Source organism: Ciconia boyciana, chromosome 10, assembly GCF_034638445.1.
Source record: "Ciconia boyciana chromosome 10, ASM3463844v1, whole genome shotgun sequence".
In the NCBI taxonomy this organism is placed as follows: domain Eukaryota; kingdom Metazoa; phylum Chordata; class Aves; order Ciconiiformes; family Ciconiidae; genus Ciconia; species Ciconia boyciana.
The window spans coordinates 30,192,517-30,205,843 of record NC_132943.1 but is presented as its reverse complement, the minus strand read 5'-3'; the positions used below and the strand labels follow the sequence as shown (position 1 = coordinate 30,205,843).

The window sequence follows — 13,327 nt, the reverse complement described above, 5'->3', positions numbered from 1 at the left end:
TGTTCTAAAGAAAAAGGACTAGTGAATTTAGAAGCTGTTAAATACCAGAAATTCTGCTGCCATATGTCAGTGAAGATAAAATGAGGAAAACCGAATGACATTAATTTACCTCATTTAAGTAGCTGGCCTTTAATGTCTATCAACATAACCCCAGCTAAACTAAAGATAAAAAGTATTCTCAAAAAGTTTTATTAAAAACCCTTAAGTGTGGTTGTCTCTCTCACACATTGTTTGAAAAACGTACCATTCGTCATCAAAATATTCTTAATTCTGGTGTCATATGTCATCTGAATTCCAACAAGTATATTGGAGCCATTCCTTCTGCAATTACTATAAATCAAGGAAGTACCAAAGATGTAAATGCTCTTTGTTTAAGTATGCATAGCATTATTTCCATTTTGCATCTTATTTAATGAGTTATTCAGATTCTAAATGAAATTCCTAACAGACTATTGTGCATAATTAAATCAAAGTACTACACAGAAAGCAATCACTACATATGTACATTTTGATCAGTGAGAATGCATAAGCCATGCTTTTCAACAACTAAATCATGATTATCTTTCTCACACAAGTAGCTTTTCAATAATTTTTTTAAAAGACAGTCCTCCAAGTAAAGAAATTGCTGTTTGTTCTTCAGTGTTTTCACTCTTGTAACAAACTACGCCTTTCTAGAAAATACAATACTTTCCATCAAGATCTCATTTCTTTACATCCATGTCAGGAAACAAAACAATCTTTTACCTACTCAAGTCTAAAAAGGATTGTAAGATACTGCAAAAGACCAGGATACCATCCTTATTTGATCTCCTACACAAGTTTTGTGTATATTTTCTGAACTTATAATGAAGCCTTTTACAGATTAATGCGACCTTAGGAGCTCTATTATTGTTTCTAAATAAATCAATTCAGAAAACATCCCCTAGGAAGTTTGGATCCAGTTACTGCAGCATGCAAAGGTAGTCCATTTGCTGAGTCTAAAGTTCTAATATAATTTTCTCGTCAGATTCATGATTCAGCAACCGCAGTGCTCAATGATAGTGCTGCAGCTGACAATTGCATGAGCTTGTCTAAATGCCAGAGGGAATTGTTATCTTGCATCGTTTAGCACTTTTGCCTATTCTGCAGAGTACTGAGTCTTAATGAAACATCTTCCTTAGTATGTTACATGAAACTATTTTTTTTCTTCAGTGGAAGAAAACAAAACAGTATATTGCAATAATTATATTGCAATGTAATTGTTTAATTTTGCCCTCATCTGTAATATATTGTTTTATTTGAGATTCTCTATAACAAGGGCAAAATAACAAACTAGACATGTAATACTTGCACAAACAACAGTCCCAGCTTGCTGAATGCATAAATGCAACTTTAATGCTTGCTTTCCTCCACTCTAAATAGAGATATATTTCACATATAATAAGCTCACAACAAATATTCCAGCATTCATACCAAATATGAAAAAAGTCATTCCCTGAAAATGGAAAACCTTCCTAGGAACCTACCAGTCCTCATTTTGTTACTACAACAAACAAAGAGACTGATCTGGTTCCCTTAGTCAGGGCTGAACTATCTTGCATAACTTTAATCTCTTTGTCTTTGGATCAAGCCTATGGCACTGAATTCAATTTGGGAGCTGGTTTGACAAATGTAATTAATTGGATGTCAAGCAATATGCTGGTTTGGTAATAACTGAAACCTTAACCTCTGGAGTTAAGTCTTTCATTTTCTGTTTCACAACTGTGTAATTCTTGCAAAGAAAAGTCACTGCCAAGTTTTTTTGGTTTGTTTGAACATCTTACATTACCCTTATCCCTTCCCCTTGCACTTTGTGCTAAGGACATGTAAATAATTAATGAAAACTATACTGATGGTGACTTCAACCCTTCCATCCCCTACATTTTACAAGATGTAATTGTTCTGGCAGTATCTGGATCATCTTCACTACTACCACCTGCCACTACCTATCCCTCACCCCGATGCACAGCTTTCCTTTTTTGTACAATTCTTCTTGTGTCACTGAGGTATCCTTACATGATGAGATCACAGTTACCTTGTATCTGGGGAAAAAGGCTTCTGGTGTTTTTAAGCCTTGCAAAACTTTTTTTCTTTTTTTAACATATCTTTGGCATTGTTCCCTCAGAAAGACCATTCAGACACATTAAGAGCACAATACCTTAGAAAACTTGGGTTTTCCATCTTCATAGTGAATCTCCACATAATTGGAAGATAACAAGTCACTGTCAAAGAAAGGAAAAATCAAGATGAGAAAAATCTGAATGTTCTTTCTACTGCTATGGGTGGGTTTGGGTTTTTCTGTTAGAATTTTCAAACCACTGTTTCTTTCCTTGTAAATTAGTTTTAAAAAATCAAGCAGCTTGTGTCCAGTAAATAGTTTGCTGGTGCACTGGAAGTCAGAGTGTGTTACAGAAGGGGGATTTCATTTCATAATCTAATCCCCTGTATTTTACATTAGCATTTAAATTAGCTTTACAATTAGATTATCAGCCTTTTAAGTATGCAAAAAAAATCCCATGGCTTTACAACTTTGTTTGCTGTCAGTAACCGGTACTGACAAAATGTATGTTTAGTTCATTATTGTTTTCAAATAAGTTTTATATTTTATCTAAAAGTTAAACAGAGTATATGTAAGGCTGAACAAATACATACACAATTGTTCTGAAGACAAGAGTGTATACTTTACCCGTACCTCACTTTCACAACTGCAAATACTCAGTTTCTTCCAAAACCAGTAATGTTCTTACAAAACAAACAAACAAACAAAAAAACCACCACCAAAAAAACCCCCAAACCCATACTACCCCTTTTCTTCCTTTCACTTTTTCTTCTCGGATTCTTTCCTCACTCTTATTTTTTCCTAACTCTGGCAAGACAAATTTCTGAAGCATAAAATGTAATGTATTGTATGTAATGTATACTGTAATGTATAATTTACAGTTCAAATTTCTTTTTTTTTTAAATAAGATTAGCTAGCCTGTACATATCCAGGGATAACTTCAATGCCCTGTTTACCACTCACCCCTTTATAATCAGGGTTGCAGCACAGCGGCCCAGGGAGAGCAAAGCAGTTAAATATGTTAACTGGCCCCATCATACATGCAAGATAAGCATTTTACTTAATGTGATCCAGAATTCTCAGCATTTTTCAAGCCTCTAAGAGCGTGTACCCTTCCAAATAAAAAAATCATTGAAGGGTCTGATAATGGTACATATATCAAAACAAAAATATTGTTCCTATGAATAAAAACCATCATCATTGTGGAAGCCTGGTCTGACAAAATAGCTCTGATGGGAATTCACGACTAACAACAACTTAGGATAATGGGTATCTCTAACTTAGATTAGGCTATTAGCAATCCTGATAACACTTTAACTCTGGGACTACTGGCTCATAAAATCGATTCTTCATGCCACATTTATCAGGCACTACACTTAGAGAAGATCCTGCAGAAATCAGTTACCAGTGGTTCTCTTAAAAGTCCTTTTTCAAGGAACTGAGAGACCACATTATGGACACTCTGTGCCTGCAAAACTAACACTAATAGCCATGAATAATTACTGAAGTCTCATAATTTGTCTTAACCTTTATTTTGATAGCAGTATTTAATAGATGTATTTTTAAAGTGCAGATTTTTAAATAAATTCAGTTTCATAAAATCATTTTAACTTTTCTCTATTTGTATCATAGTAAGCTGTAAATTTTCTGCAAGAGAATACAAATGCTTTATAAATAGCGTAAGCGCTTGACTACAATGCAAACATTCACTTCTCCAATGTGGCAAGGTTTGAAGCTTCTAAAGAGGATTACATATACAAAGTAATTAAACTTTAGAGTGTTGATAATGTCCTTTTCTTCTTTGCATTTTTCATACTTCTCATGAAGCATAAAGACTGCCATCCTCCATACTTAATAGGATGGTATAGACAAGGCTAGAGGTAACTGACACAAGTAGGAAAATGGAAAATTCTGATTAGATATAAGTTTAAAAAAAATCACTGAGGATGGTTAAACACTGGAACTATACTCAACTTGAAAGGGCCTTGACCAGACTCTGATTTTTACAGACACTTCTGCTTGAATTCACGGAGACCGTTTGGTTTCCTCAAACCAATTCCAGGATCAGCATTTGTCTACCCATTTCCAAATCAAGCTCACACTCTCATGCCCCCTTTTTTGCCCTCTTCTTCTAGTAACCTTACACGACTGATCTCAGAACTGCTTTCAGTGCTATCTAGTGCTTTTGGCATCTCGTAAGACTTGCAGTAGGTGATTTCGCACTGTCTACTGACTCACAACTAACTGTAGTTTAATTACAGCATTTGTCTCTTGGATTTATCCCACTTCATGTGACATGCTGCTCAAAACTTCTTTAGTCCACCCTTTGCAGAACCTTTGCAGAGTTCAGTGCTCTTTTCTTGTATTTTGGTTGAACTTCTGTTGTAACCCAGTTGTTTCCTTCATCTGCCAACCTTTTCCATTCTTTAGCTTCTCATTACTTCCAACTGCAAAGGGATTCCTGATTCAGGTAGTGTCCCACATGGTAAGATATCTAACATGACATGCTTATGATGGAATAATCCTACATATATGTTACAAGTATAAAGCAAGGATGCAGCAGACAGCAGCTTTTCCAGTAGACTCTACACTTTTCTCATCGCTGACTTTCCAACGCTACTGTCCTGTGGGATCTGCTGGATACAAGGCACATCAATGAAATTCTCCATACTGAACAAATTCCCTCCAAAGAAAACTGAGGTCTGCTATTCATTATATACTTCCCAAATGCCATACTATAAAAAAACCCGCACCTTTAATTTGTGAACCACCCTTTTGCCAAATGTAACACAGTATCTACCACCTAGAAGGTGGGGTAGAAAATCTATTACAAAGCTATTGTCTTTCACAAACCTGTTCTCACACTACGCTGTAACAGGGTATTTAACACTAGCTTCTGATCATTATTATGTTCTTAAGCTTGTCACACGTAACTGCCAATGTATTGCAAGGGCATTTTTCTTTTAACATTTCCCACAGGGCAGCAAGAATTTTGAACTTTCCATTGAAAAAAATCAGTCAGCTTCTCCTTAAACGGTATGCCTCTACCTTGGTAGGTACCTGATTTTTGCCAGATACCTTATATCACTTATTCTTATTTCAAGTATCTGTCTACTTCAGCAAACACCCTAAAGAACCTTACTTCCAGAAATCCCTCAACGTATACTGCTAATCTGAGACAACCATGACCTTATTCAGGGGAAGAGGGGAGAACGGGAGGGGGACAGTATGTTTGCAGGCATTCTCCAACATGGCTCTGCTAGTACACACAACCAGTTGCTTCTATAATAAAGCTAATCTCAGTCCTGTTCTCTATATTCATAGCAAAATCCGTACAAATGCATCCATAACAGTGCTTATAAATGGTTAGTATTGAAATGTGATATTGCAGAGAGTATTCTAGGACTGAAAAATTCAGCAAAATGTTCTACTACTGCAGCAAAGAAAAAGACAGAATTTGGGTAAGTGGGTTTGTTCTATGTTTTGCTAATGCTCCAGGAATAACAACAGCTGTAAAAATAAGTGTAAAACTGCTACTGCAAATTTTCCCTACCAAAACTTTTACCTGACAAAGTACAGGCTGACAAATCTGACAAAAGACAGGAGAAATTATTCAAGGAAAAGGGGGGGGGGGGGGGGAGAACACTTGACCAAAATAACTTTCAAACATTTTTTCCAGCATGACAGACAAATACACAGAAGAGCACTGTAATTTCAGCAGTAGGTGTGATGGGATCCTTTATGCAAGTGGCATCAAAAAGAAAGGCCTGGAATACACTGATTAAGACCTCATGTAGAAGTACAAGTGCCTGAGGAATGAGATACAGAACTCATGCATAAAGTAGGGGTCTCCGCATCACAAAATAACTCTTCCTCCTTCATTATCATTTACAGAATGCCTAAATTTACCTCTGACAGGCAGCCCTGAACTTTAGAAAATACATTTGTGCCTCATCTGCACTGGACTGTGTTTTGTCACCTTTCAGTTGATCCATTTACATTTTGATTGAGCAGAAATGCATCCAGTACAGCAAATTTGTTTTTCAATATTATGAACACCAGAAACAGTGCAAGCTTTAATTGAAACAACTGTGTAAGTCATGATCACATCAGACAAAAGCATATTTAGGCTAGTGACACATTAGTATGATGCCTTACCATGAACACATCAAATTGCAACATGCTGAACGAACTTGGGAAAAAAAAAATTTCAGTCTGCTATGTCCTTTTCTATAGTTCCTCCCAGCCTGCCTTCTTTGTCTTAGGTAATTGTTTTTATTAAGCTGTCCTGCATCACCAGCTCTTCTATCTGAGTTACGGTGAGAGACGCAAAATAAGCAGCAAAGGGATATGCCATTCCCAGTAGTTGCTGTCTTTGAAGACACAGGCCAGCTGTTAAAGCAAGCAGCAGATGCTTTCTGAAGAACTCACATCCACTTCCCCAGCACATATTTCACTGCTGCTGTTTCCATTAGCAGGAGAGTTGCAGTGTGAAAAGTGGCTTCCCTCAGCTGGCATCTAACTACCCTGACAAAAAGAATTGATTTGGGTAGGTAAAGGCTATGAAATGACTAAAAGCTATCTCATACACGAGTAACCAAGTTAGCTTCCAGGAACCTAGTATATAGCCTGCAGAAAACTGGACTACAGCTGTACCTTTCTTGCATACTTCTTAAATTATCCTTATACTAACCTACTACCAAGCAATAATTTATTATTTTAAGTATTCTGAAATTATTCAAGCTCAGTACCAGTGTCTGAGCAACCTAGTTTAGTTGAATTACTTAACAGAACACCCATCAGATGTTTTTGTCCATTTGACAGATACAGTTTAGTAGCACATAAAGATGTGAAAAACAAATTGAGACCTTGCTACAGCATGTTGTTAGATCATCAAGACACCGTCATCTAATGAAATGACCATCTATAGCCTTGTTTCTACTACCAGTTTCAATTATAACCACAAGCTTTGTTGAATCGACTGTTCTTGGGAATTTATTATTAAGTTCCTAGTATGTATTTACAGTAGTCTTTACTTGGCTGTTGTCTTTGAAGCTGCTCTAACAAGAGTGCCTCCAAGGAATACATATACTGCAAATATTCATTGTTATTTTTTAAAACACAGCAAGGTTTCACTACTTATATTACCTTGAAGGAGCTTAAAAATCAAAACTTAATACTGTGGATCAAGCATCTGTGTTTACAAGCAATTAAAAGAAAACAACCGATGATGCAGGTGTATAGGTTAACTTTTTCATAACTATGGAATCAAAGAAAGTCCCCACTCACTTCTGCTATTAATAACAGTAAACAGTATACTTCTTTAAAAAATAACTTCTTGCACAGTCTTGCTCTTGTTGTTTGTTTTTGTTTGGCTTGTCTTTCAGGTAGAGAAAAGGATGACCTGATAACAAATGTATTAAACTGGAAGTACCTAGGTGATATTTTAGGTATTTTTTTAAGAGGTCCTCAAATGGGGAAAGATCTCCAAAAAAGACCAAGCATGTTCTGAAGTCTTATAGAAAGGTGCAGATAATGCTCCAGATTCTTTTCTGGATCAGTCTGCCTCCCTCAGTGCAAGAAGCCCTGAGTCAGTTCAAGGGAGTTCGGACAACAAATTATTCATGATCCTCTCTCTAGTTATGTCCTGAAGCCCTCCAACTGAGAATGGAGCATGCTACATTTCAATGGCTACTTCAGCAAGCATTTTGAAAGTAGGAGCTTGAAGAGTTCTTCAGAATATTAAGAACAGTATGTTGTTCAGTTTCCGCCATATTTTCCTTTATCATAGCACTGAAGATACCACTTTAAAAAGTACTATGTAAAAGGATATGAAAAATGAACAGCCAGACAATATTACAGAAGATACGAGTACTGTGTCATGGAAAATACCTCAATGTAATTTGCTATAACAGAACTTTCCTAGAAGAGCAATTGACAAAATGAAGATTTAATTTAAACAACTGTTCAAGTTCATTCAATACTGCATTTTAATTGATCCCTTTCTTCCATCACTAGCTTGGAAAAAAGGTAGTTTTTCTTTATCAGTAAGAATTTTATTAACCTGTAGTGTAAGGCTGAGGGCTGCTGTCCGTCTTTGCCAGAATGGTCTCATTCAATAGTAACCGTATTTGCCAAAGCTTCCTTCATTTAAAGCAAGCTTTTTCATATACAAACAAACTTGGGTTTCTTCTCCTCTTAAAGAATTCACTGAATGCTCCACATGTTCTGATACTTTGTGTCTAATGATAACAGTCCAATTTAAACCAACTCTTACTATGACGGAAAAATCCAACCAGATGTGGGTATGGAGTTTTTTTATTTTATTTTACTTCTAATACTAAAACTAGTGAAATAAGTTTATTTATACTTATAGAGAGCTGACAACCACCTTCTGATTAGATTAATGACTATAGCAGAATCAGAGAAACATTTTGGTACTCCAGCAAACTAAAAATTTATTTTGGTTCCCCTTAATCCATGCTTCCATGGTGAACTATATTGCACAACTTTAGCTCTGTCATTGAATCAAGTTAAACTCAGTGATATAGGCTCTTAGGAGCTAGTTTGATTAACTTAATTAATCATATGTCAAGCATACACAGGCTTTATACTAGCTCCAAAGGCAAATATTTCAGCCTGACTATAACAGAATCCGAGATCCCAGTAATTCACTTCAGCATAAAGATCTCACTCTTAACAAGACTGGACCATCTCAGAAACAGACTGAAAAATCTACTAGATTAGAAAGATAATAGTTCTTCACCACTGCCACATTACAGTGGTTACATGTGAGCAAGGAGTAAGAACATAACCTAAGAAAGGATGCATCGAGTCAGACAACTGCTTAGTATATTGTTTGACAGCAAATACACACATGCAGCAATTTTTCAGGGAGTTTTCTCAGCACCCAGTGATCTGTGACACCAGGATTCCATAAACCAGAGTTAGTATAATTGATTTCAATGGCCCTCAGTAGATCTCTTTTCTGTAAATTCTTCCAGTCCTTTAATTCCTATAAATAGTTTAATATGCACAATACCCTGTGACAAGAAGATCTGCATTTTAATTTTTTTTGTGAGAAGCACCTCCTTTCAAACCTCCTCCTGTATTTGATACCTGTAGTTGTTACACGGGAGGAGGCAATAAACATCCTTATCCTGCCACGGAATTTTATAGCATTGTTATATTGCCTCAGATGTGTATTTGCCTTGCCCTGAGCTTGTTGACCCTAACAACTCACCAAACCAATGGCTGTGGTTGCATCTCAGCTGACAGACATTCAAAACCCTGTTCAGAAGGGTGTAAGATTCACACTTAATTAAATCCAGGATCAAGAGTGCACAGAATAAAGTCTTTTCACTCCACAAGCAAGTGGTCTGACAAGAGGGCGAACATTCACAACACCAATGTCTGCATTTTAAAAGACAAACAGCATGTCCTCTCAGGGTTTTGGGGTTTTTTTGTTTGTTTTGTGTTTGGGGTTTTTTGTATTTGGGGGGTTCTTTGTTTGGTTGGTTTTGGTTTTGTGTTTTTGTTGTCGGGTTTTGTTTTGGTTTTGTTGTGGTTTTTTTTTTTTACAAATTCTTTAAGATGCCTCTTCCCAGAGGCTCCCAAATCCCATACAGGAATGTACATCCCAAGAGCTCTTACATCAGCACAAAAAAAAAAAAGTGGAATTTCAAAAAAATTAGCCTATGCTGAGTTTCTTATAGTCTTGTTGAAATAACCACTGCTGTCAGTGATTTTATTGATAGCCATTCTACTCATGCATTGCATAGCAGGTATAGGGACATTACTTAATTACTACAGGGGAATCCAAAACTTGAGTGCTTGAAAGTCAGGGACTGCAACATTAATTTCTATGGCTACAGTTTTAAGTTCTCCCCTATAAAACATATATGGAAACAGACACACATACACACTTTTTATTTTATAAATATTTGCTAAAGAGAAGGGGATGAAATGAAGAAACATGAGATCAAAAGAGAAGAAAAAAATATTAAAAAGGACTGATGTGGAAAGTTCTAGGAGGACTGAAAGAAGTAGATGATAAGGAGCTGGAAATACTGCTGAGAAATATTTGAGACATTGAGCTAAGAGTGCAAGCCCTTGGTCAATGGCAGGATTGGTGCTGCCTCATACTGTGCTCCTAGAAGAGTGAATGAGTAAAACAGTAGACAGTGCACATCAGTGAACATACGAATGCACATGCATACATAATATTATAAAATACATTTTTTTTATCATAACCTTAGTGACAGGATGGAAAAGAATACCTGAATAGAATTGTACTAAACACTTAAAATTACAGAAACAAAATACTAAGAGAAGACAGAATAACTGAAATATTGCTTATAATTAATACTTCTAATTTACAGCTGAACACAGTAATTGAGAAGGAAGCTTCTTCACACCGCCAGGTTTTTATAATTTTTAAAATTACAAAAGAAAGCTTTTTTCACACATTAATATGTATTGAAAAATATGGAGAGGTTTTAGTATCTGTGTGTCAGTCTTTTTGCATGTGAAATGCCCACTGAGGCAAATGATAATGTTTAATAGGTTGCCTCCAGTTCTGGGAGTGGCAAATGAGCCAGTAAAGCTTTGTTATCTACAGCTGAGACACTCAAGACTGCACTTACTCACAGGAGTACACACGCATTGTTGTAAAATCCTAACACTGAGTTCTTTGCATCTCATCTGTGACAAATTTTAAAAAGCAGACTAGAGTTAAACTTGCCACAGGAATATTATCACATTTAATTTACACACCTTGTGTATCTTATAGGATCCATTTAGTACCCTAAATGTTTAAGCTTTTATTTAAGAAAATGTTATAAATATTTGAAGTTTCCTTCTGGAAAACTGTGACTAGTTTTCCCATTTCCATTAAAAAAGAATTTTGAGCAAAACCAAGAATCAAATAGATTCTCAAATAATCCAGTTACTCCTCTACTGTTTTTTAAATTATGCTAACAACATAATCTCCTATGGGACTATTCTCAAGTTAAATTCAGCCCTACAGAAACATACAACACAGACTACACAATTATAAGCTTTCAACTGATGGATAAAATTAGCTGTAATATGTTGGCTGTAATGCTGTACTTCACATAAGAGACTGACTGCTCACAAGAGTCATCATATTTTAATGTCTCAAATATTTAAGTCATGTTACAGTCAGATGGGGGGGTGGGGTTCAGTTCATGCCAAAGATGACAGATTTTTTTCATATGATCTCTTCATTCAAAAGAAAATCCATTTTCCTGGAAATAGATTTTCCTGGAAAGGTGGACTTCTATAGGGAAAAGAAAAGCTGAAAAATACAGGCTGGTTTTGGTGATTTTTTTCCCCCCTTTCCCCCAAAATCCTAAATTTTGAGGGAAGTTTTCAGTAGGAAGAGAGAGAAGTTTTTGTCTTTGGTTTTTACCTCCTGTTTCTGTCCAGCTCAGGTACCTAATTCCTCATTCCTTGTATGTGCCTCAGCCACCACAGTCCCAGTGAGGGAAGGCTCTAGCATGGTCCCAGCCTGCAGTGCTGGAGGAGACTCCTTTATTTAGAGACTGGTGCTAGTCCATCAGCTGAAAACTGCCAGACAATATAGCCAACTTCCCTCATCACTAAAAAACAAGCAAGCAGGCATTTTGTCACTGCCTTTGGTAGTATTGCTCTCTAATGTGTTTTAGTACTACACCGGAACATAAAGATTGCTAGCTTTAAACAGGATATAAGAATAATCTGCAGAAACACTTGTGCTTCAACAGAAGAACAGCAACTTAAAAGCCTTTTGCATGTTGGTGGAAAAGAGATCATTAAAAAGTAATTTGTAAGCACCTCAGAGACATTTGTTTATGTATATAATACATAAATGAAAAAATAAGAAAGTGTTCAGATATACCAGGATCACTGATTACTCAAATACATTGTTACAACAAATGAATTGAGAGTATTGTTTGAGGACAAAAATATGAATTTACTGAAATTAATGAACACCTTTAGAGGCTTTTTATATAAATTGGGTTTTAAAACAATGCTACATGTTACTTGTTACATAGGGAATTTATCAAGTTTGGGCAGACAATCATAGCTGAATTATAAAAAGTTTAACTTTCCAAATGGGATTAATCATTACCCCACTAGTACCCTATAATCTTTCATTTTTGTACTAAGAGCATTAACTAAAAACATTATTTAATCCATTACAGATTAGAAAAAGTATTACTTTTGGCATCAAATTATTTCCATAATCCACGTATCTGCAATTATTATGCATTGTCATAAATGACATCACACCGACAGCCTGAAATTGGTCAAACATTTAAGTGTAACAAGGGGCAAGATTTGAGTAGCCTATGTTATTAAAGAGTTCAAAATAATCTTTTTTCCCAGAGTCTTCTTGTCAGAAAGCGCTGCCAACAATGACCTTTAGGATAACAAATTACGTCTCATCTGTTTTAACACCTGTAGGCCTTGTGCAACTGAAAAGTTGATTACCCATTCAAACTCCATAGAGATATTACATTTCAATTGTCTCTGCACACTGGATTCAAGAGGTTTGATGGGCTCATATTTCCTTCAAGCTGTTTGTGCCGTTGCACTATAGCAAGATAGCAAACCAAGTAAAAATTTATATTAACATGCTCCAGAAACTTTCAGATTGCCACCTGTTCTTCTTACAAAATCTTGACAGTTATTAATGCAAGTGAATATCCAATTTTCTTCACTTCCTGGCTATAATACTTGCTGTGAAAAAAAGAGCAGCTGGAACATAGCAGGTAGGCAACCACACGAATTCCAACAAAGGTAAAGACAACTTAAAACTAGAACCTGTTTGCAGGCAACAACCATCCCCTGATTTTAGCTTTATATAGTCGAAGAACTTCCCTAAAAAAAAGTCAGGGACAAAACCAGAATACACAGAATACACACACAGAGTAGGTGACATTAACGCACCTTAGAGTAACTGATACAAATACACATTCAACATATTCAAGGGTATTCCAGATTTTGAATACAAAAAATCCACATGCGACTGGATCATTTTGGCCAATAGCACATAACAGCTCAAGTCTGTGGCCCTGTTGTCCTTCTGCCTTTCCCTCTGACTAGACATTAGTAATACCAGTATGCCAACTAAAATTCATCGTAATCCAACATAGTAGCAAAAGGCAGCATTGTGCTGAATACATAAACATAACTGAGATAGGAGAATAGGTCTTTTTCAAATCATTGTCTATGGGTATTTAC

The 13,327-nt window shown here is 36.0% G+C and overlaps 1 protein-coding gene across 9 annotated transcripts in view; it reads right to left on the bottom strand.

Annotated features, from left to right (window-relative positions):
* Positions 1 to 13,327, bottom strand: part of ADAM23 (ADAM metallopeptidase domain 23) — an 82,071-nt gene that overhangs the window by 54,323 nt on the left and 14,421 nt on the right. For all 9 annotated transcript variants that reach the window (XM_072873903.1, XM_072873901.1, XM_072873902.1 and 6 more), the window contains exon 4: positions 2,177 to 2,240. In XM_072873903.1, the coding sequence (XP_072730004.1) occupies positions 2,177 to 2,240 (64 nt within the window). The remainder of the gene's footprint in view (positions 1 to 2,176; positions 2,241 to 13,327) is intronic.